This window comes from Salmo salar, chromosome 19 (genome assembly GCF_965601325.2).
Source record: "Salmo salar chromosome 19, fSalSal1, whole genome shotgun sequence".
In the NCBI taxonomy this organism is placed as follows: domain Eukaryota; kingdom Metazoa; phylum Chordata; class Actinopteri; order Salmoniformes; family Salmonidae; genus Salmo; species Salmo salar.
Window position 1 is genome coordinate 42,909,261 of NC_138309.1, and position 22,240 is coordinate 42,931,500.

At 49.1% G+C, this 22,240-nt stretch overlaps 1 protein-coding gene across 9 annotated transcripts in view; it reads left to right on the forward strand.

Moving 5' to 3' along the window:
• Positions 1 to 22,240, forward strand: part of LOC106578818 (uncharacterized) — a 217,957-nt gene that overhangs the window by 74,761 nt on the left and 120,956 nt on the right. For all 9 annotated transcript variants that reach the window (XM_082965733.1, XM_082965731.1, XM_082965732.1 and 6 more), the window contains 2 exons: positions 4,317 to 16,892; positions 20,271 to 21,137. In XM_082965733.1, the coding sequence (XP_082821859.1) occupies positions 4,317 to 16,892; positions 20,271 to 21,137 (13,443 nt within the window). The remainder of the gene's footprint in view (positions 1 to 4,316; positions 16,893 to 20,270; positions 21,138 to 22,240) is intronic.

A 22,240-nucleotide genomic window follows, 5' to 3' on the forward strand; every position in this document is an offset into this window, starting at 1 on the left:
CAGCCAGGTTGAGGATAGTCAGCCAGGTTGTGGATAATCAGCCAGGGTGGGGAGGATAGTCAGCCAGGGTGGGGAGGATAATCAGCCAGGATGGGGAGGATAGTCAGCCAGGGTGGGGATAGTTAGCCAGGGTGGTGGGGATAGTCAGCCAGGGTGGGGAGGATAGTCAGCCAGGGTGGGGAGGATAGTCAGCCAGGGTGGGGAGGATAGTCAGCCAGGGTGGGGAGGATAGTCAGCCAGGGTGGGGAGGATAGTCAGCCATGGTGGGGAGGATAGTCATCCAGGGTGGTGGGGATAGTCAGCCAGGGTGGGGAGGATAGTCAGCCATGGTGGGGAGGATAGTCAGCCAGGGTGGTGGGGATAGTCAGCCAGGGTGGGGAGGATAGTCAGCCAGGGTGGGGAGGATAGTCAGCCATGGTGGGGAGGATAGTCAGCCAGGGTGTGGAGGATAGTCAGCCAGGGTGCGGAGGATAGTCAGCCAGGGTGGGGAGGATAGTCAGCCATGGTGGAGAGGATAGTCAGCCAGGGTGCGGAGGATAGTCAGCCAGGGTGGGGAGAATAGTCAGCCAGGGTGGGGAGGATAGTCAGCCAGCGTGGGGATGATAGTCAGCCATGGTGGGGAGGATAGTCAGCCAGGGTGGGGATGATAGTCAGCCAGGGTGGGGAGGATAGTGAGCCATCGTGGAGAGGATCGTCAGCCAGGGTGGGGAGGATAGTCATAGTGAAGTGCAGTTCGTGACCAATTAGTTATTTTTGAACTACTATTTTTACTGACTCCAGAGTCATGATTTGTTTTTCTGAGTGACTCGTTCATTTGAGTCTTTCGTTTGACCTGCTAGTGCTGGCCACAATTAATCCAATAGCAGGATTAATACATGCTCCTCTGGCTCAGTGGCTCCAGAGACGTGCTCCGACCACCATATGCATGAAGAGAAATAGGCCAAATAGCATAGAGACGAAAATACATGTTTAGAACTGATCATTGATCTCATGGTGCAAGAAAGAATGCAATTAATGTATTATTGAATGTTGTGATGGACACAGCTTTGGAGAAGCAAAAACATACACAGCCTCCATCGGGAGTTGTTGGGGGGAGGCTGCAGTTAGCGAACGACATTATGCTCATCACCCTCACCGCACTCAAGCACTGAGTTTTTCACAATCTAGTCTGGTTGCGGCCACAACTAAATCTCGTTTCAAATGTATCACGAAATAATATTATTGTTTAAAGTACACATCTCAGTCACAAATGGTCGTTCCAATAAACCTGCGGTGGTGAATTAGATGGGAACGAGAGGCTGTAGTATCGTGACTCTTTCCAGTTTTCAGTTCGTTTGCAGGTAAGGGGTCCTGCGTGGTCATTACTGACTCAAATTTGAAAAAAGGAGTAGAAAGATTTGTTCTTTTGACTGAACGAGACAAAAATATATGAGTTAGTAAAAATTATATAAACTGGAACAGTAACAGGTGCAAACAGTCCAACTAATAACAGATTGGATTAGTTTTGAAAAATGTATTTTATTTACGTTTGTGTTTCATAAGATTAATCAACCAATAATTGTACATGCAAAAACACAGGTATTGAAAGAAATATTTCAGAAAAATCAACCTGCAATAGAGCATGCTGGGAAATATGATAATGATGGGCGTGGTATTGAGTGGTTTTGAGCCAACATACTGCACATAATACACAGTTTGTTGATTCAACATACAATTGTAAGACAACCAGCTACAATAGGATTGTGAGTTTGCTCAACACTTGGGCATATAGCTGACCCAAAGGAAAACACACATTTGTAATTTTACTCAACACACTTTTATAAATTCAGTTCACTGTGAGCAAAGTTTGTTGAATGAACAAACATTCACACATTAGTTCAGCTTCTTGTCCTGAAGTCCAGCCAATCACAGAATAACACTGATTAAACAATAAGTTAAGTTGACTTTATTACAGTGTGTATTATTGCATGGTGTCTGGTAGCTTCTGCCCAGTGTCTACTGCCTAGTCCATCACTTCCTAGTCCATCACTGCCTAGTCCATCACTGACTAGTCCATCACTGCCTAGTCCATCACTGCCGAGTCCATCAGGACAGATAAAGCAAGGCTGTTTCTGTGTCCCAAATAGCACTCTATTCCCTATACAAAGCCTTAAGGGCCCTGGTCAAAAGTAGTGCACTATATAGGGAATAGGCAGACATTTACTTCCCAGTGTCCAGTGACCCTGGCTACAATGACTCAGCAGCATTGATTCAGCCATTCAGCAAACCAATGAAGAGGTTTATTACGGCTTCCTGTCCTCTCCTGCTCGCCCGCTGGCTTTAATGAGGGTAGATGATGGAGGAGTGGACGTGTCTCTGAATGCTAAGTGACCACCATAGAAGACAATAATGACATCGCCTTTCTTTCTGAGTGACCACTCTGTTTCCTGCTCTCTGATTTATGAGAAAAGAACCATTGTCTGCATCCTAAATGGCACCCTATTCCCTAAATAGTGCACTACTTTTAACCAGGACTGGCACCCTATTCCCTTAATAGTGCACTACTTTTAACCAGGACTGGCACCCTATTCCCAAAATAACGCACTACTTTTAACCAGGACTGGCACCCTATTCCCTAAATAGCGCACTACTTTTAACCAGGACTGGCACCCTATTCCCTATATAGTGCATAGAGGACCCAAAGTAGTGCACTATGTAAGGAATAGGATGCCATTTGAGATGTAGACATTATCTATAAGATACCAGCTATGTACTCAGATACCAGCTGTGTACTCAGATACCAGCTGTGCACTCTAAACTATTATCTATAAGATACCAGTTGTGTACTCAGATACCAGCTGTGTACTCTAAACCATTATCTTTAAGATACCAGCTGTGTACTCAGATACCAGCTGTGTACTCTAAACCATTATCTTTAAGATACCAGCTGTGTACTCAGATACCAGCTGTGTACTCTAAACCATTATATTTAAGATACCAGCTGTGTACTCTAAACCATTATCTTTACGATACCAGCTGTGTACTCAGATACCAGCTGTGTACTCAGATACCAGCTGTATACTCTAAACCATTATCTTTAAGATACCAGCTGTGTACTCAGATACCAGCTGTGTACTCAGATACCAGCTGTGTACTCTAAACCATTATCTTTAAGATACCAGCTGTGTACTCAGATACCAGCTGTGTACTCAGATACCAGCTGTGTACTCTAAACCATTATCTTTAAGATACCAGTTGTGTACTCTAAACCATTATCTATAAGGTACCAGTTGTGTACTCAGATACCAGCTGTGTACTCAGATACCAGCTGTGTACTCTAAACCATTATCTTTAAGATACCAGCTGTGTACTCTAAACCATTATCTTTAAGATACCAGCTGTGTACTCAGATACCAGCTGTGTACTCAGATACCAGCTGTGTACTCTAAACCATTATCAATACGATACCAGCTGTGTACTCTAAACCATTGTTTTAACTGAGTTATGCATCTGTGTGTGTTAAATGAATGCTCTTATTTTATGCAGTCTGACTATTCATTCTATAACATTTCTGAATGCAGTGTTCTGTACAATGTGCAGATTATAGTGCAGTGTTGTGTACAGGTGCAGTGTGCAGTGCATGTGTGCTGTGTGCAGATTGCAATGCAATACCTGTGTGCAGTGTGCAGATTACAGTGCAGTACCTGTGTGCTGTGTGCAGATTGCAGTGCAATACCTGTGTGCTGTGTGCAGATTGCAATGCAGTACCTGTGTGCTATGTGCAGATTACAGTGCAGTGCAGTACCTGTGTGCTGTGTGCAGATTACAGTGCAGTGCAGTACCTGTGTGCTGTGTGCAGATTACAGTGCAGTACCTGTGTGCTGTGTGCAGATTGCAGTACAGTACCTGTGTGCTGTGTGCAGATTACAGTGCAGTACCTTTGTGCAGTGTGCAGTTTACAGTGCATTACCTTTGTGCAGTGTGCAGTTTACAGTGCATTACCTGTGTGCAGTGTGCAGATTACAGTGCATTACCTGTGTGCTGTGTGCAGATTGCAGTGCATTACCTGTGTGCTGTGTGCAGATTGCAGTGCAGTACCTGTGTGCAGATTTCAGTAGCTGTGTATGGAGTTGGGACTTGCCCCTGCCCGGCATGTGTTATGTGTTTTCTATAGCATCATGGAATGGACAGCTGTTTTGATGACCAGTTCCCAGTAACTAACTCTGTCTCCCTGCCCACCTTCCTATCCGGCTGGGGGTCACCCCCCAACTCCACTCCACCCTCCTGCCCGGGTGGTCCCCATACCCCACCCCATCCCACCCCACCCTGGACCTCAGGCATCCCGGCCATGCTGACCTAGTTCCCGCAGACATTCGTACCCATCCTTCCCCCAAACCTACTGCCACGCCCATGGAGGGTGCCCTATCCCCACCCCTTCTGCCCCCGTCTTCAGCTCTGGCCCTGGAGAGGGTCCCAGCCCTGCCGATTGCCCCGCCCGTTGAAGGTGCCCCATTCATGTGCCCACCCCTCCCAGCGCTATCTTCTCTACCCTTGTCCCCAGCCCAGTCTACTGGTATGCCCACGCAGAGTGCTCCACCTCTCACACCCCTGTCCCCTGCCATTCTCCTGGAGCAGGAGCTTCTCGAGGCCTTCCAGGAATACGAGGAACAAATGGCCTCTCTGAGCATACCAGACCTCCATGTCTCTGAGGCCAGTGGTCAATGCCCACCTGTGGGCCTTCTGCCCAAATATTCAGTCCACTATGAGGAAGAGGAAGGAAGAAGGGATACGGGAGGAGGAGTGACAGATGAAGAGGAGAGAATGGCTAGAGGAAGAGGAGTGACTGTTACTGTTCCCAAGGACACAGAGTCATCTTCTCCATCGCCACGGATACGGCCACCACCTCCCCTACTTGTGATCCAGCCAGGATACCACGGCAACAACAACAACAATGATGACGACGGTGAAAATGGCAACGAGGAAACACAGCGTGGAAACAGTGACACATCAACCAGTCAGAGGGTTACAGCCTATACCGAAGGGTTTAGTTTCAGAAGTTACCTTCTGGGAAATAATAAGATACCAGTTGAAGAGGGAGCAGCCAAAGAGGCTAAACAAGAGGAAAGCACATTACAACTGTTTGAGAGAATGGCTAGAGAGGCAGAGGCAGAGATTCACTCAAACAAGAAGGCGGATGCACTGAAGGAAACAGACACTCAGATGCCATTAGACTCGACAACAGGTGCAGATTTATTTAAAGAGACCCTGGTAAGTCCAGAGTCTGTGGAGCAGAGAGAGCAGGCAGAGACAGAGATACAGCTACTGTTAGGCTTAGTAGTAGGACCTAAAACAGTCCAGATGACAGGACAAAAAACCTCCGAAGGGACTAAGGTAGACTCACAGGCACAGTCCAAGCAGACAGAGTCCAAGCAGACAGAGTCCAAGCAGGCTGAGTCCAAGCAGGCTGAGTCCAAGCAAGCTGAGTCCAAGCAGGCTGAGTCCAAGCAGGCTGAGTCCAAGCAGGCTGAGTCCAAGCAGACAGAGTCCAAGCAGACAGAGTCCAAGCAGGCTGAGTCCAAGCAGGCTGAGTCCAAGCAAGCTGAGTCCAAGCAGACAGAGTCAACGCTACATAATGATATCAAGTTAGACATGGAGAAAAAGTCAAACTCACAGAAAAAGAGGAGGAAAAAGAAAAGAGGCAAGGTCTCACAGACGCAGACAGAGACGCAGACAGAAACGCAGACAGAGATGCAGACAGAAACGCAGACAGAGACGCAGACAGAAACGCAGACAGAGATGCAGACAGAGTCAAAGCCACATACAGATACAGAGTCAAAGCCAGAGACACAGACACAGACAGAGTCAAAGCCAGAGACACAGACAGAGTCACAGACAGAGCCACAGACACAGACAGAGTCAAAGCCACAGACACAGACAGAGTTAAAGCCAGAGACAAAGACAGAGTCAAAGCCAAAGACACAGACAGAGTCACAGACAGAGACACAGACACAGACAGAGTCAAAGCCACAGACACAGACACAGACAGAGTTAAAGCCAGAGACAAAGACCGAGTCAAAGCCAGAGACACAGACAGAGTCACGGCCAGAGTCAAAGCCAGAGTCAAAGCCAGAGACAAAGCCAGAGTCACAGACAGAGTCACAGACGGAGACACAGACGGAGACACAGATGGAGACACAGATGGAGTCAAAGCCCCAGACAGAGACAAAGACAAAGTCAGAGACACAGACACAGCCAGAGTCGAAGACAGAGTCAACGCCAGAGTCACAGACAGAGTCAAAGCCAGAGAAACAGACAGAGACAAAGCCAAAACCAAAGACACAGACAGAGACAGAGACACAGACAGAGTCAAAGCCAGAGACAAAGACAGAGTCAAAGCCAGAGACAAAGACAGAGTCAAAGCCAGAGACACAGACGGAGACACAGACAGAGTCAAAGCCAGAGACACAGACAGAGACAAAGCCAGAGTCAAAGCCAGAGTCACAGACAGAGACAAAGCCAGAGTCACAGACAGAGACACAGACAGAGTCAACGCCAGAGACACAGACACAGACAAAGCCAGAGACAGAGACAGAGTCAGAGTCAAAGCCAGAGACACAGACAGAGTCAAAGCCAGAGACACAGACAGAGTCACAGACAGAGCCACAGACAGAGTCAAAGCCACAGACACAGACAGGGTTAAAGCTAGAGACAAAGACAGAGTCAAAGCCAGAGACACAGACAGAGTCAAAGCCAGAGACACAGACAGAGTCACAGACAGAGCCACAGACAGAGTCAAAGCCACAGACACAGACAGGGTTAAAGCTAGAGACAAAGACAGAGTCAAAGCCAGAGACACAGACAGAGTCACAGACAGAGACAGAGACACAGACAGAGTCAAAGCCACAGACACAGACACAGACACAGACACAGACAGAGTTAAAGCCAGAGACAAAGCCAGAGGCAAAGCCAGAGACACAGACGGAGACACGGCCAGAGACAAAGCCAGAGACAAAGCCAGAGTCAAAGCCAGAGTCACAGACAGAGACACAGACGGAGACACAGATGGAGACACAGACGGAGACACAGCCAGAGTCAAAGCCAGAATCAAAGCCAGAGTCACAGACAGAGTCAAAGCCAGAGACACAGACAGAGACAAAGCCAGAGTCAAAGCCAGAGTCAAAGCCAGAGACACAGATGGAGACACGGCCGGAGACAAAGCCAGAGACAAAGCCAGAGTCAAAGCCAGAGACACAGACACAGACACAGCCAGAGTCAAAGACAGAGTCAAAGACAGAGTCACAGACAGAGTCAAAGCCAGAGACACAGACAGAGACAAAGCCAAAGACACAGACAGAGACAGAGACAGAGACACAGACAGAGTCAAAGCCAGAGACAAAGCCAGAGTCAAAGCCAGAGTCAAAGCCAGAGACACAGACAGAGACACAGACAGAGTCAAAGCCAGAGACACAGAAAGAGTCAAAGCCAGAGACACAGACAGCGTCACAGACACAGACAAAGCCAGAGACACAGACAGAGACAAAGCCGGAGTCAAAGCCAGAGTCACAGACAGAGACAAAGACAGAGTCACAGACAGAGACACAGACAGAGTCAACGCCAGAGACACAGACACAGACAAAGCCAGAGACAGAGACAGAGTCAGAGTCAAAGCCAGAGACACAGACAGAGACACAGACAGAGACACAGACAGAGTCAACGCCAGAGACACAGACACAGACAAAGCCAGAGACAGAGACAGAGTCAGAGTCAAAGCCAGAGACACAGACAGAGACACAGACAGAGACAAAGACAGAGTCAAAGCCAGAGACACAGACAGAGACACAGACAAAGCCAGAGACACAGACAGAGACAAAGCCAGAGTCAAAGCCAGAGTCACAGACAGAGACAAAGCCAGAGACACAGACGGCGACACAGACAGAGTCAAAGCCAGAATCAAAGCCAGAGTCAAAGCCAGAGTCACAGACGGAGACACAGATGGAGACACAGACAGAGTCAAAGCCAGAGCCACAGACAGAGACAAAGACAAAGTCAGAGACACAGACACAGCCAGAGTCAAAGCCAGAGTCAAAGCCAGAGTCACAGACAGAGTCACAGACAGAGTCACAGACAGAGACACAGACAGAGACAGAAACACAGACAGAGTCAAAGCCAGAGACAAAGACAGAGTCAAAGCCAGAGACACAGACGGAGACGGAGACACAGACAGAGTCAAAGTCAGAGACACAGACAGAGACACAGACAGAGACACAGACATGGCCAGAGTCAAAGCCAGAGACACAGACGGAGACACAGACGGAGACACAGACAGAGTCAAAGCCAGAGCCACAGACAGAGGCAAAGACAAAGTCAGAGACACAGACACGGCCAGAGTCAAAGCTAGAGACACATACAGATACACAGACACAGACAAAGCCTGAGACACATACACAGACAGAGTCAAAGCCAGAGACACAGATAGAGTCAAAGCCAGAGACACAGACAGAGTCAAAGCCAGAGACGCAGACAGCGTCACAGACACAGACAAAGCCAGAGACACAGACAGAGACAAAGCCGGAGTCAAAGCCAGAGTCACAGACAGAGACAAAGCCAGAGACACAGACAGAGACAAAGCCAGAGACAAAGCCAGAGACAAAGCCGGAGTCAAAGCCAGAGACACAGACAAAGCCAGAGACACAGACAGAGACAAAGCCGGAGTCAAAGCCAGAGTCACAGACAGAGACAAAGCCAAAGACACAGACAGAGACAAAGCCGGAGTCAAAGCCAGAGACACAGACAAAGACACAGTCAACGTCAGAGTCACAGTCAAAGACACAGTCAAAGCAAGAGTCACAGACAGAGACACAGACACAGTCAAAGCCAGAGACAAAGACACAGTCAGACATCCAGACAGGGACAAACAGAGAACCACAGGGCAAGAGTTCAGGTTACCAGGAACAGCTGAGCCCCAAGGGACAGACCAGCTCCAGCCCCTCATCCACAGGCTGTGGGGATCATCTTACTACCAGCCTGGCCCTGGGTTCACCTGCCCTCAGCCTGGCCCTTACCCAGGCCCAACCCAGCTCCAGCCCCCCAGCCACCGTCCAGGCTGGTTCACCTGCCCCCAGTCTGGCCCCAACCATACCCAAGGAGCCTCAGCAGTCTGCAGACCACCGCAAGACAGGTGGCCCCTTCTCTCTGACTTGCGGTGTTAAAACCCCAGACCGGAACCACAATGCAACAGGAAGGGTCAGTGATAATGACAGGAATACATCTGTCCAGACCACAGTTATTGATCTGCGTAGTAATGTCAGCTCAATCTCTGCCCGTGTTTCTGATCAGAGATCAGATAGAACAACACAGGAAGAACATGTATTCTCTGTGAAGTGTGGAGAAAATACACAAACACTGAACCAGAGAATCACACACACACTGGACCAGACTAACACACACACACTGGACCAGACTAACACACACACACTGGACCAGACTAACACACACACACTCAACCATAGAATCACACACACACTGGACCAGAGAAACACACACTCTCAGATTCAGAACCAGAACCGAGCCTGTATAGGAGAGGAAGCGAGGGAGGAGGAGGAGGAGGAGGAGAAGAAGAGCGCCCTTGAAGAGCCTTCAGTAGTGGCCACTGCTGCCGCTGGCAACGCGTTGCCCATGACAACACCCACGATGCCAGAAATGATCGAATGTGAGGGAGAGGGGAAAAACAGGCAGCTCGATTGGCTGGAGAGAGACACGGCAGTAACAGCAGAAACAGAGTCGGTGGCACTAGGAGACAGAGGGAGAGGTTTAGAGGGGATAGAGGAGAGTCTGTTGAAGTGCTCTGCAGGAGAGGAGCGACACAGAGAAACAGCTCTCCTCCACCCGGCGTGCAGACACACCCAGCTCTCTTTAATCGACACAGGGATAAAAGGCTCACCTGCACTCCCTGTTAAGGATACAAAGACAGAGACAAGGGTTGTTTCTGCGTCTGACCAGGACTGCAGCAATAACGCTGTGCCTCACAACTCACCGGAGAGTGAAGAGACGGGAGGGGGGACGCCTGTCAGCGGCACCCCAGGGACCAACACACTCTCTCCAGCCACGGAGAGAGAAAAGAAGGGGGAGAAAGAGAAGGAGTCTGGACACCGGACGGAAGACCACAACGTCACTGATACCTCTCCTTTTCCCCTCTGGGTAATCACTGGACGTCACTGCCAGGAAGACAACAACACTGCTACTGCCACCGGATTGGAGAGAGGGGGAAAGGAGGGAGAGGAGGGAAAAAGAGGAGGAGGAGGAGGAAAGGAGGGCGGAGAACAGAGAGGAGGGAGAGGAGGGGTAGCTGCTGCCAGAGAGCAGGTTTCATTGAGCCATCCGACAGCGGCGGGCCCCACAGCTAGCAAGGTGTCATCAGCTGGGAGTGAGACTTGTCAGCCCCCTGACGTTACCACCGCTGCCGTTCCTGTTTCTGTCGACTCACTACTACAACCCCCTGACTCTACCACCGCTGCCGTTCCTGTTCCTGTCAACTCACTACTACAACCCCCTGACTCTACCACCGCTGCCGTTCCTGTTCCTGTCGACTCACTACTACAACCCCCTGACTCTACCACCGCTGCCGTTCCTGTTCCTGTTCCTGTCGAATCATTACTACCGTCGCAGTGCTGCTGGGGGGCTGAGCTCATCATAGCCTCCTCTACCTCCTCCACATCTGCCAGCAGCAGCATCATCATCTCTGCTGATCAGGTCTGTCTCTCTCTCTTTCCACCAATACAGCAACAGGGCAACAGAGATCCAGCTCTCTCATCTCTTCACTCTCAGCTCAGCACCTCTGGTAAACAAGAACAAGGCAGTCTCTCTGTTTCTCAGCCCTTCTGGCAGACAGAAAACAGAGATTTAGCTCTCCTTTCATCTCTCCTCCCTCCCTTTCACTCTGCTGAGCACGAGGAGACCCGGGACAGTAACAACACAAAGAGAGGCACAGAGGCCCGGGACAGCAACAACACAAAGAGAGGCACAGAGACTAAGGAGTCAGGAGACGACAAACTTTGTCTCAAACAGAGTCTGAAGTCAGAAGAGAACAGAGGTACAGAGACAGAGGAGTCGTCTCATTTCAAACAGAGCCTGAGTCCAGAACTAGAGGAGAAAGGAGGAAGAGTGCCCACAGGACCTGGCCTAGGTCTTAACGACCACTCTGAGCCACAGTTGCAGGGCTTCAGAAGCAACACAAAGGGAGGCACAGAGACTGAGGACAGGGCTTGTCTTAAACAGAGCCAGGAGAGAAAGGAGGATCCAGAAGAGAAAGGAGGAACTTTACGACCTGTCCCAGGAGAAATAAGAGAAGCCTTCCTCTCAGACACAGAGACCGGGAGAGAGACAGGGAAGGATCCTCCGTCTGCCATCTCTTTTATCTCACCTCAGCCTCCACTGGTCTTTCAGTTACAGCAGAGCTCGGCTACAGTTGTGAGCTACGATCAACCGGTCCGTATCGACCACACCAGCACTGAGAGTGAAGCTACACTCCTCAGATCAGTACAGTCTCAGTCTCAAGGTTTTGGCAGTGGTGTAGTGGAAGGCCCCACCATGGCTGGAGTTGAGGTGTTCCAGCTAGCTCTGATGGGCAATGTAGGGGACAACAGGAAACTATTTTTCAACAATGTGGTGAAATCAGATGATAGCTCATCTATAGGCCTCAATGATGTCTCTGTCTCCCAACCAGCTACTGGACTGGACTGTGCCTCCCTGCCTCCACTGAAGGTACACGAGAACCTTCACCACCCAGTGACTGAAGCCAGTTTCACCTCCCATGACTTCCTCAGATCCAAGAAGCCAGAGATCCCACCACCAGCAGCTCTATGCCCACCACAAGTGGCTCTAGCTGGGGATGCTCTTCCAACACTGAAACCCCTTGACCTCCAGGGGGAGCCTCAGCAGAAGTCCCAACCAGGAAGAGATGTCAAAGACTCTGGGAAGGTGTCAGAGACTGGGAAGGGGTCAGAGAAAGGAGAGAAGGAGGGAGGAGAGAAGGAGGGAGAGAAAAAGTATGGACAAGATAGAGGAAAAGTAGAATCTTGCCTGTTAGCTAGGATAGGGCTTCCAGAGACTGCATGTGGAGATTCTGGAGCATTAGTAGTCGAAGACAATAGTAAAAGACATCAGGACTCCGCTCCTATATCTACTCTTAGTGCAGCTGACCCAGACCCAGTCCCAGACTCAGAACAGGTGGATTTCAAACTTCCTCCTCCTCCTTCTTCTTCATCCCTCACACCATCCCCTGCTCAGAAGCACCTCACCACCACATCCAGTGAATCTGTTTTCCAGTTTTTTTTTGAAGATGCGTTCACCTGTGCTGGACCTGTGTGCAGTGCCCAGTGTCTGTGTGCAGTGCCCAGTGTAGGTTCCATCTCTATCCAGCCAGACGGTGGATCAAGATCAAACCCCTTTGGAGATGTGACCTTGACCAACACCACGGCTGTAGTAGTCACTACGACGCTGCAGACAAAACCGGATGAGGAACAGCCCACCATTCAGGCTGATCAGCCCACAAGCCAATTAGACCAATCAGACCAATCAATTCACCATGACCTTCCTGTCACAGATCATATGGAGACCAGAGAGAGGCTGCCACAGACTCCACAATGTTCTAGAGACCCTCCCTCTGTGGCTTACGCTATGGCTGGGGACAGACTTGAGGCTGGAGCCGGGGCCAAAGTTGTGCTAGAGACTGGGCTTCGTATTCCAGAGATGAATGTCACTAACCAATCCCCTTCAGATCCTATGAAGGGTAGAGAGGGGCGTCAGAGTACAGACTTCCCTTCTTTGGATTTGGCTAAGGCTGAAGATGAGGCGGCGACCGTGGCTGGAGCTGAGGCTGAAGATGAGGCAACGACCGTGGCTGGAGCTGAGGCTGAAGATGAGGCAACGACTGTGGCTGGAGCTGAGGTTGAAGATGAGGCAACGACCGTGGCTGGAGCTGAGGCTGAAGATGAGGCAACGACCGTGGCTGGAGCTGAGGTTGAAGTTAAGACAGTGACTGAGGCCAGTATTCCAAAGGTAACAGTCTTTGACCTGTCCTCTCCTATACTGAGGGATCAATCTGATAGTATTGGGCCAATAGTGATACTGAAGCACCCAGGTCCCATGCTGAGTCACTATGACATCATCGCACTTCCTGATCATGTGACAGGGGAAATGACCCCACTCCCTGATCATGTGATACAGGAAGTGACACAGGCAGCATCTGTAATACTGGATTCAGAGTACAGAGATTATCTGAGACACAGGGAGGAAGAGGAAGCACATAAGACTGGCAGCAGTGGTGACAAAGGGTCACTGGCTGAAAAGGTTAAAGAGGAGGTTAGTGAGAAGCTTCCAGAAAAAATCCCCATCTCTAAATCACCATCTCAGCCTCAGACCACAACAGTATCAACAGCTGGATCTGATAACACCATTCCTGAGCCCAAGGTAGAAGAGCCTCTTAGGGTTAATCTATTCAGTAGTGCTGCATCCATTAATGATGAGGTCATCAGTGTGGGTTTGTCCATTAAAGATGATATTATAAATGTCAGCCCACCACTCAGTGCTGAGCAGCCAATAAGCAGCCAGCCTCTCAATGTAAACACAGACGACAAACAGGGGGACAAGATGAAACAAAAGAAAAAGAGAACAGCGGAAAAGAAGGAAGAGAGGAGACAAAATGATGAGAAGGAAACAGAGGAGAAGGAAACAGAGAAGGAAACAGGTTGGAAGAAAACAGGGTGGAAGGAAACAGAGGAGAAGGAAACAGAGGGGAAGGAAACATGGAGGAAGAAAACAGAAAAGAAGGAAACAGAGGAGAAGGAAACAGAGGGGAAGGAAACAGAGGAGAAGGAAACAGAGGGGAAGGAAACATGGAGGAAGAAAACAGAAAAGAAGGAAACAGAGGAGAAGGAAACAGAGGGGAAGGAAACAGAGGGGAAGGAAACAGAGGAGAAGGAAACAGAGGGGAAGGAAACATGGAGGAAGAAAACAGAAAAGAAGGAAACAGAGGAGAAGGAAACAGAGGGGAAGGAAACAGAGGAGAAGGAAACAGAGGAGAAGGAAACAGTCAAAGAACATAAAAAGGGGGATGAGAATCTCTCACAAGAGGGAAAAAGGCAGGAAGAAAAACAAACAGTGGATAAACAACAGGAAATAGAGGATGACAAGCAGAAAGGAAAATGGAATCAGTCAAGTACACAACAGCAGAGTAATAGGACTGATAAGAAAGCAGGAGAGCAAATCAGAGAGACCGGATATCAGCATTTGGAACAGGAGCAAACACAAACACTGACAGAATCACAAATAGGAGCTCTCCATGAGGAGAGAGATGAGAAGAGTGAAATAACAGACATTGGAGCCAATATGCCTTCTCATAATCATTTCTTTTTAGATTGGCATGGTGGTGATGTGCAGGGAGACAACGCGGGGAGTGCACAGATAGTTAACGCTGTGGAGCAAACAGGAAGAAAGAGTGTCAGAACAGGTAAAGGAGAGGACAAGGCCTCATCTGACCCCAGCCTGGCTCCTTTTGGCTCGTCTAAGGATGGGTTTTGTTCCAGTGGAGACTCTAGCTATTTGTCCTCTCCCTCTGTGTTAGAACAAAGTCTCTACCCCACGCTGCCGGTGCCAGCAACAGTGAAGACACTGGAGCCCTGCGAAGAGACTAGAGACCCCTTTGTGCCCGATTCGACTGAAAATGCAGCTCTTAACCAATCAGATTCAGTGATTCGTCTGAACCGTTTTGCTCGGCAACAGGAACAAGAGCAGCAGCAGGAAAGGCCAGGATCCAGTACTGCCTCAGAGGACTTATCATGTGGTCGTTTAGTTAGACGTGATGGAGGAGGAGAATCAGACAACAACAAACGCACTGAGTCCCTCACAGCTTCAACACTGTTGCCGGGGGTAACACAGGGAGCAGAGAGGACCCTGGGCGGTCAGGAAGAGAACGGCAAGTCAGGTGACTGCAACTATGATGTCATCGATGGAGAGAGAGGTCCAGACACAGGGGAGGGAGTGGGGAATATTATTTCTACTGTAAGGGACTATGGAGTCAGTATACCTTTTCATAGCTTCAACCTTAGTCATGAAGGAGTCAATATGCCTTCTCATAGTCACAATCGTTTCTTTTTAGACTGGGGTAGTGGGGATATTGAGAGAGACAACAACACAGGGACTGTAGTAAAAGTCCCTGATGGTAGTGAAAAGAAGACAGATGAAAACCAAAACACTGGGCCAGGAGTAGTCCATGTCCTGTCGGATTCAGACCGTTCAGAGCTCAAGTCAAAGGGTCTGTCGGTGAAGGATGAGGAGAACGTTGAGGATAAGAGTCAGAGAACTGGTGTTATAACACCGACTCGTCAAGATCAACGCAGCAAAACAGAGAACACTGCAGCCGCTGTTGGAACGGATTCACACCAAGATGAAACCACACCGCTGGAATCTCCTGCCTCATCATCATCATCTTCACAGGGAAGAGTCAGCACCGAGAGGCACGGGGTTCACAAGGAGGAGGTCATACCACATAATCCAGACATGGAGGCTGAACCTAACCCTGTCTCAGACCACCAGATCAAAGTGACTGTCCCTGTCAAACTGACCCCAGACCAGGTCACCGACACTCCTGTCATAGTGGCTGACACTCACCCTGTTCAGGTCAAAGCCTCTGTACAGGATGCAGAATACAAGGCAGTTGAACCATGTTTAGCTTATGACGTGGTAAAAACCAGAAACGTTCGTGGAACTCGAGAAAGTCCTGGTCTCAATGTCGATCCTGATCCTCATGTGGTCCAGAAGGCCTCCAGCACAACAATATCAACAACAACCACAGAAAGCCCAACAGTAGCACAACTAACTGACTCAGAGAGAGAGGCCGCGGAGGAGGATATTGAGGCCTTGAACAGGAAGAAAGAGAAGAGGATGAAAGCATTAGCAAAAAGGATGGAAGAGAGGAAACAAAAGCAGAAGAAAAAGAAGGAGGAAAAACAGAGGCTCTTAACAGATGATGCAGTTCCACAGGATGCCACAGAACAGACTGGTCCTGCCACAGAACAGACTGGTCCTGCCACAGAACAGACTGGTCCTGCCACAGAACAGACTGGTCCTGCCACAGAACAAACTGGTCCTGCCACAGAACAGACTGGTCCTGCCACAGAACAGACTGGTCCTGCCACAGAACAAACTGGTCCTGCCACAGAACAGACTGGTCCTGCCACAGAACAGACTGGTCCTGCCACAGAACAAACTGGTCCTGCCACAGAACAGACTGGTCCTGCCACAGAACAGACTGGTCCTGCCACAGAACAGACTGGTCCTGCCACAGAACAAACTGGTCCTGCCACAGAACAAACTGGTCCTGCCACAGAACAAACTGGTCCTGCCACAGAACAAACTGGTCCTGCCACAGAACAGACTGGTCCTACTACAGAACAGACTGGTCCTACTACAGAACAGACTGGTCCTACCACAGAACAGACTGGTCTTACCACAGAACAGACTGGTCCTACCACAGAACAGACTGGTCTTACCACAGAACAGACTGGTCCTACTACAGAACAGACTGGTCCTACCACAGAACAGACTGGTCCTACTACAGAACAGACTGGTCCTACCACAGAACAGACTGGTCCTACTACAGAACAGACTGGTCTTGCCACAGAACAGACTGGTCCTGCCACAGAACAGACTAGTCCTACTACAGAACAGACTGGTCTTGCAACAGAACAGACTGGTCCTGCCACAGAACAGACAGAGATATCAGTTACTGGTCCTACCACAGAACAGACAGAACCAGAGGTAGACTGGTTGGCTGCTCTCAGATCCCATGCAGCCTCCCTCTCACAGTCCCACCAACAGAACACAGTGGAGTCCTCTGAGAAAACTACAGAACCCAGGTATTGCACTCCGCACTGTACACAGACTGTGTGTGTGTGTGTGTGTGTGTGTGTGCGTGCGTGCTTGTGTTGACCAGGGAGTGTTTGTGTTTATTGCATTGTTTTCTGTTGTTTCACCACACCGTCAGCGAGATATCGCGCCGTCAGGGAGATACCGCACAGTTAGGGGGAGATACCACGCCATCAGGGAGATACCACGCCATCAGGGAGATACCACGCCATCAGGGAGATACCGCACCATTAGGGGGAGATACCACGCCATTAGGGAGATACCGCACCATTAGGGGGAGATACCATGCTGTCAGGGAGATACCATGCTGTTAGTGGGAGATACCACGCCGTCAGGGAGATACCGCGCCATTAGGGGGAGATACCACGCTGCCAGGGAGATACCACACTGTTAGTGGGAGATACCACACTGTCAGGGAGATACAGCGCCATTAGAGGGAAATGCCACGCCGTCAGAGAGATACCACGCCATTAGGGGGAGATACCACGCTGTCAGGGAGATACCGCGCCGTTAGGGGGAGAAACCGCGCCGGCAGGGAGATACCTCGGCGTTAGGGGGAGATACCGCTGCGTTGGGGGAGATACCGCTGCATTAGGGGGAGATACCACGCCGTCAGGGAGATACCGCGCCGTCAGGGAGATACTGCGCCGTTAGGGGGATACCACGCCGTCAGGGAGATACCGCGCAGTGGGGGAATATCGCGCCGTCAGGGAGATATCGGGCCGTCAGGGAGACTTCGGGCCACCAGGGAGACATCGGGCCATCAGGCAGATATCGGGCCGTCAAGGAAATACCGCGTCATCAGGGAGATATTGCACCGCCAGGGAGATACCGCGTCGTCGGGGAGATGCCATGCTGTCAGGGAGATACCGCGTCGTCAGGGAGATATAGTTCCAGCTCATTAAATTCATGTTATCACGGCCCATAACTCTCTTTAAGCCCTCTATAGAATGGTTTATTTAGAAATGTGGTTCCTGGGTTATGGAATCAGAAAGGCCAACACCAAGCCTGTTCATGTGTTGTGACCAAACTAGTGCTACATCACACAACCTCTGTGATGTTGTTAGCCGACATTTAATTATTTTTTTTGCCGTATTTTGAAATACAAAAACAAGCTTGTGTCTTTATGATATACTACTAGAACAGAGATGATGGTAAAACATCCACTTTCGCATACTTTATTGCAATGATCATTCAGTTGCATTACATACTACAGAAACCCCACCTACACTATGTATTTGTAACTATGATGAGAGGAGCTCCCGAGTGGTTCAGTGGTCACTGCATCTCAGTGCTAGAGGCGTCACTACAGACCCTGGTTCAGCGGTCTGAGGCACTGCGTCTCAGTGCTAGAGGAGTCACTACAGACCCTGGTTCAGTGGTCTAAGGCCCCGAACCAGGGTCTGTCAAACATCTGTGACCTTTCACACAGGAAGAACACAGCCTATACTTCATAGACAAGAGTGTAGAGTATCAACAAAACATCAAATTGTCACCATGTTTCTTCATCGGTACACGTGTAGAGAATCCAGAATGTAATCTATTGCTAGCTGCCTATGACACGGAGAACAGTAATATGTACTTTAGTTGTGACACAGAACAGTAATATGTACATTAGCTGTGACATTACAGTAATATGTACTTTAGTTGCGACAGAGAGCAGTAATATGTACATTAGTTGTGACAGAGAACAGTAATATGTACATTTTTTGTGACACAGAACAGTAATATGTACTTTAGTTGTGACATTACAGTAATATGTACTTTAGTTGTGACAGAGAACAGTAATATGTAAATTTTTTGTGACACAGAACAGTAATATGTACTTTAGTTGTGACATTACAGTAATATGTACTTTAGTTGTGACAGAGAACAGTAATATGTACATTAGTTGTGACAGTATTACTCTGTAAATCAACGACTGTGGTGTTAATTTCCCTTTTATAAACATTCATGTGATATTCATGGCCTCTGCCAGTGATTTTTATTAATATATGAAAACTAATTCAGCCACGTTGACACGTTGTTATGGATGTTATTACCAAAGGAGCAGTGTGAATACGAATGAGAAGTGAACCCAGAGGATAACTTTGTAGGGTCTGGAATGGCACCCTATTCCCTATGTAGTGCACTACTTTCAACAGGCATTGGTTAAAAGTAGTGCACTAGATAGGAACTATGTACCCATAGGACTCTGGTCAAAAGTAGTGCACTAGATGGGATATGTAGACCCATAGGACTCTGGTCAAAAGTAGTGCCTAGATAGGGAATATGGACCCATAGGACCCTGGTCAAAAGTAGTGCACTAGATAGGGAATATGGACCCATAGGACTCTGGTCAAAAGTAGTGCACTAGGTAGGGAATATGGTGCCATTTGGGACACTTTTTTGTATATGAATGAGGAAGTAAACAACATAGCATGACTGTCTGGGTGTTGTCTGACTCCGGATGTGTATCCAATGGCACCCTATTCCTAACGGGCCCTGGTAAGAAGCAGTGCACTCCTCGAATAGGGATGCCATTTTGGACACAACCTCTGTGGTAGACTTTTATAACAGAGGTCAATGGAGAGAACTGTAGTACTTTTATATCTAACGAGATGACATCGGCAGTGACATCACCCCTGTCCTTTGAGAAGAGAATGAAGCTATTCTCCCCCCCCCCCCCCCTCCCTCGGTGGAACACAGCTGTTGCTGTGAAACTGGGGGAAAAACAACAACACATACACACACACATACACACACACATACACACACACATACACACACACATACATACACACACACATACACACACACATACACACACACATACACACACACATACACACACACATACACACACACATACATACACACACACATACACACACACATACACACACAAATACATACACACACACATACACACACAAATACACACACAAATACACACACACATACACACACAAATACACACACACATACACACACACATACACACACAAATACACACACACATACACACACACATACACACACACATACACACACACATACACACACAAATACACACACACATACACACACACATACACACACACATACACACACACATACACACACAAATACATACACACACACATACACACACACATACACACACAAATACACACACACATACACACACACAAATACACACACACATACACACACACATACACACACACATACGCACACAAATACACACACAAATACACACACACATACACACACACATTCACACACAAGCGGACAGAACATTTGTTTGCCTGTCACTCTGTGTATACGTCTTTGCTAACGACTTCAATGTACCTCTCTCTCATTCCCAACCGTCTGCCTCTCTACAGAAGCTTCCAGCCTTTGGAGCCTCTGGTGTCTCCTGTGGCAGAGTTCCAAACCCCCTCTGAAGAGACCCCTACCCCACTGGGTCAGGCAGAGACCCCTACCCCACTGAGTCAGGCAGAGACCCCTACCCCACTGGGTCAGGCAGAGACCCCTACACTACTGGGTCCGGCAGAGACCCCTACCCCACTGGGTCAGGCAGAGACCCCTACCCCTCTGGGTCTGGCAGAGACCCCTACCCTACTGGATCAGGCAGAGACCCCTACCCCACTGGGTCCGGCAGAGACTCCTACCCCTCTGGGTCAGGCAGAGACCCCTACCCTACTGGGTCCGGCAGAGACCCCTACTCCACTGGGTCAGGCAGAGACCCCTACCCTACTGGGTCAAGCAGAGAGCCCTACCCTACTGGGTCAGGCAGAGACCCCTTCCTCACTGGGTCAGGCAGAGACCCCTACCTCACTGGGTCAGGCAGAGAGCCCTACCCCACTGGGTCAAGCAGAGAGCCCTACCCCACTGGGTCAGGCAGAGACCCCTACCCTACTGGGTCAGGCAGAGACCCCTACTCCACTGGGTCAGGCAGAGACCCCTACTCCACTGGGTCAGGCAGAGACCCCTACTCCACTGGGTGAGGCAGAGACCCCTACTCCACTGGGTGAGGCAGAGACCCCTACCTTACTGGGTCAGGCAGAGACCCCTACCTCACTGGGTCAGGCAGAGACCCCTACCCCATTGGACCAGGCAGAATCCCCTACCCCACTGGGTCAGGCAGAGGAAGCTACCCCAGTAAGACAGAAAGAGGAACAGGCAGAGGAGCAACCAGCCCAGGAAAAAGAGACCCCAGGACAGACAACTACCCTAAGCCAGGGCAGCGGGTAAGTTCACAGTCCTATGACTGACATTATTATTTATACAATGTAACCCTCTTAGATATTAAGTCCCCTGTTTAAGGGACATTGAGCAGTTTTGGACCGGTTCCGACTGATATTTTTTATAATGTCAGAAAGGCCCATCTGTCTGCTCTCTGCTACCAGTCTGTCAGCAGAGATGATTTGAAATGTCAGGTTTCACACCCCACATTTGCATAGAGAGTGATGTGTCTCATTTCCTGGCCTATCAAAAATCTAATCAAATCAAATTGTATTAATCACATGCGCCGAATACAACAGGTATAGATCTTACAGTGAAATGGTTACTTACATGGCCTTAACCAACAATGCAGGTAAAAAAAATACAAAATAAGAATAAGAAATAAAAGTAACAAGTAATTAAAGAGCAGCAGTAAAATAACAATAGCGAGACTATATACAGGGGGTACCGGTACAGAGTCAATGTGGAGACTATATACAGGGGGTAACGGTACAGAGTCAATGTGGAGGCTATATACAGGGGGTACCGGTACAGAGTCAATGTGGAGGCTATATACAGGGGGGTACCGGTACAGAGTCAATGTGGAGACTATATACAGGGGGTACCGGTACAGAGTCAATGTGGAGGCTATATACAGGTGGTACTGGTACAGAGTCAATGTGGAGACTATATACAGGGGGTACCGGTACAGAGTCAATGTGGAGACTATATACAGGGGGGTACCGGTACAGAGTCAATGTGGAGACTTTATACAGGGGGTACCGGTACAGAGTCAACGTGGAGACTATATACAGGGGGTACCGGTACAGAGTCAATGTGGAGACTATATACAGGGGGGTACCGGTACAGAGTCAATGTGGAGACTATATACAGGGGGTACCGGTACAGAGTCAATGTGGAGGCTATATACAGGTGGTACTGGTACAGAGTCAATGTGGAGACTATATACAGGGGGTACCGGTACAGAGTCAATGTGGAGACTATATACAGGGGGGTACCGGTACAGAGTCAATGTGGAGACTATATACAGGGGGTACCAGTACAGAGTCAATGTGGAGACTATATACAGGGGGGTACCGGTACAGAGTCAATGTGGAGACTATATACA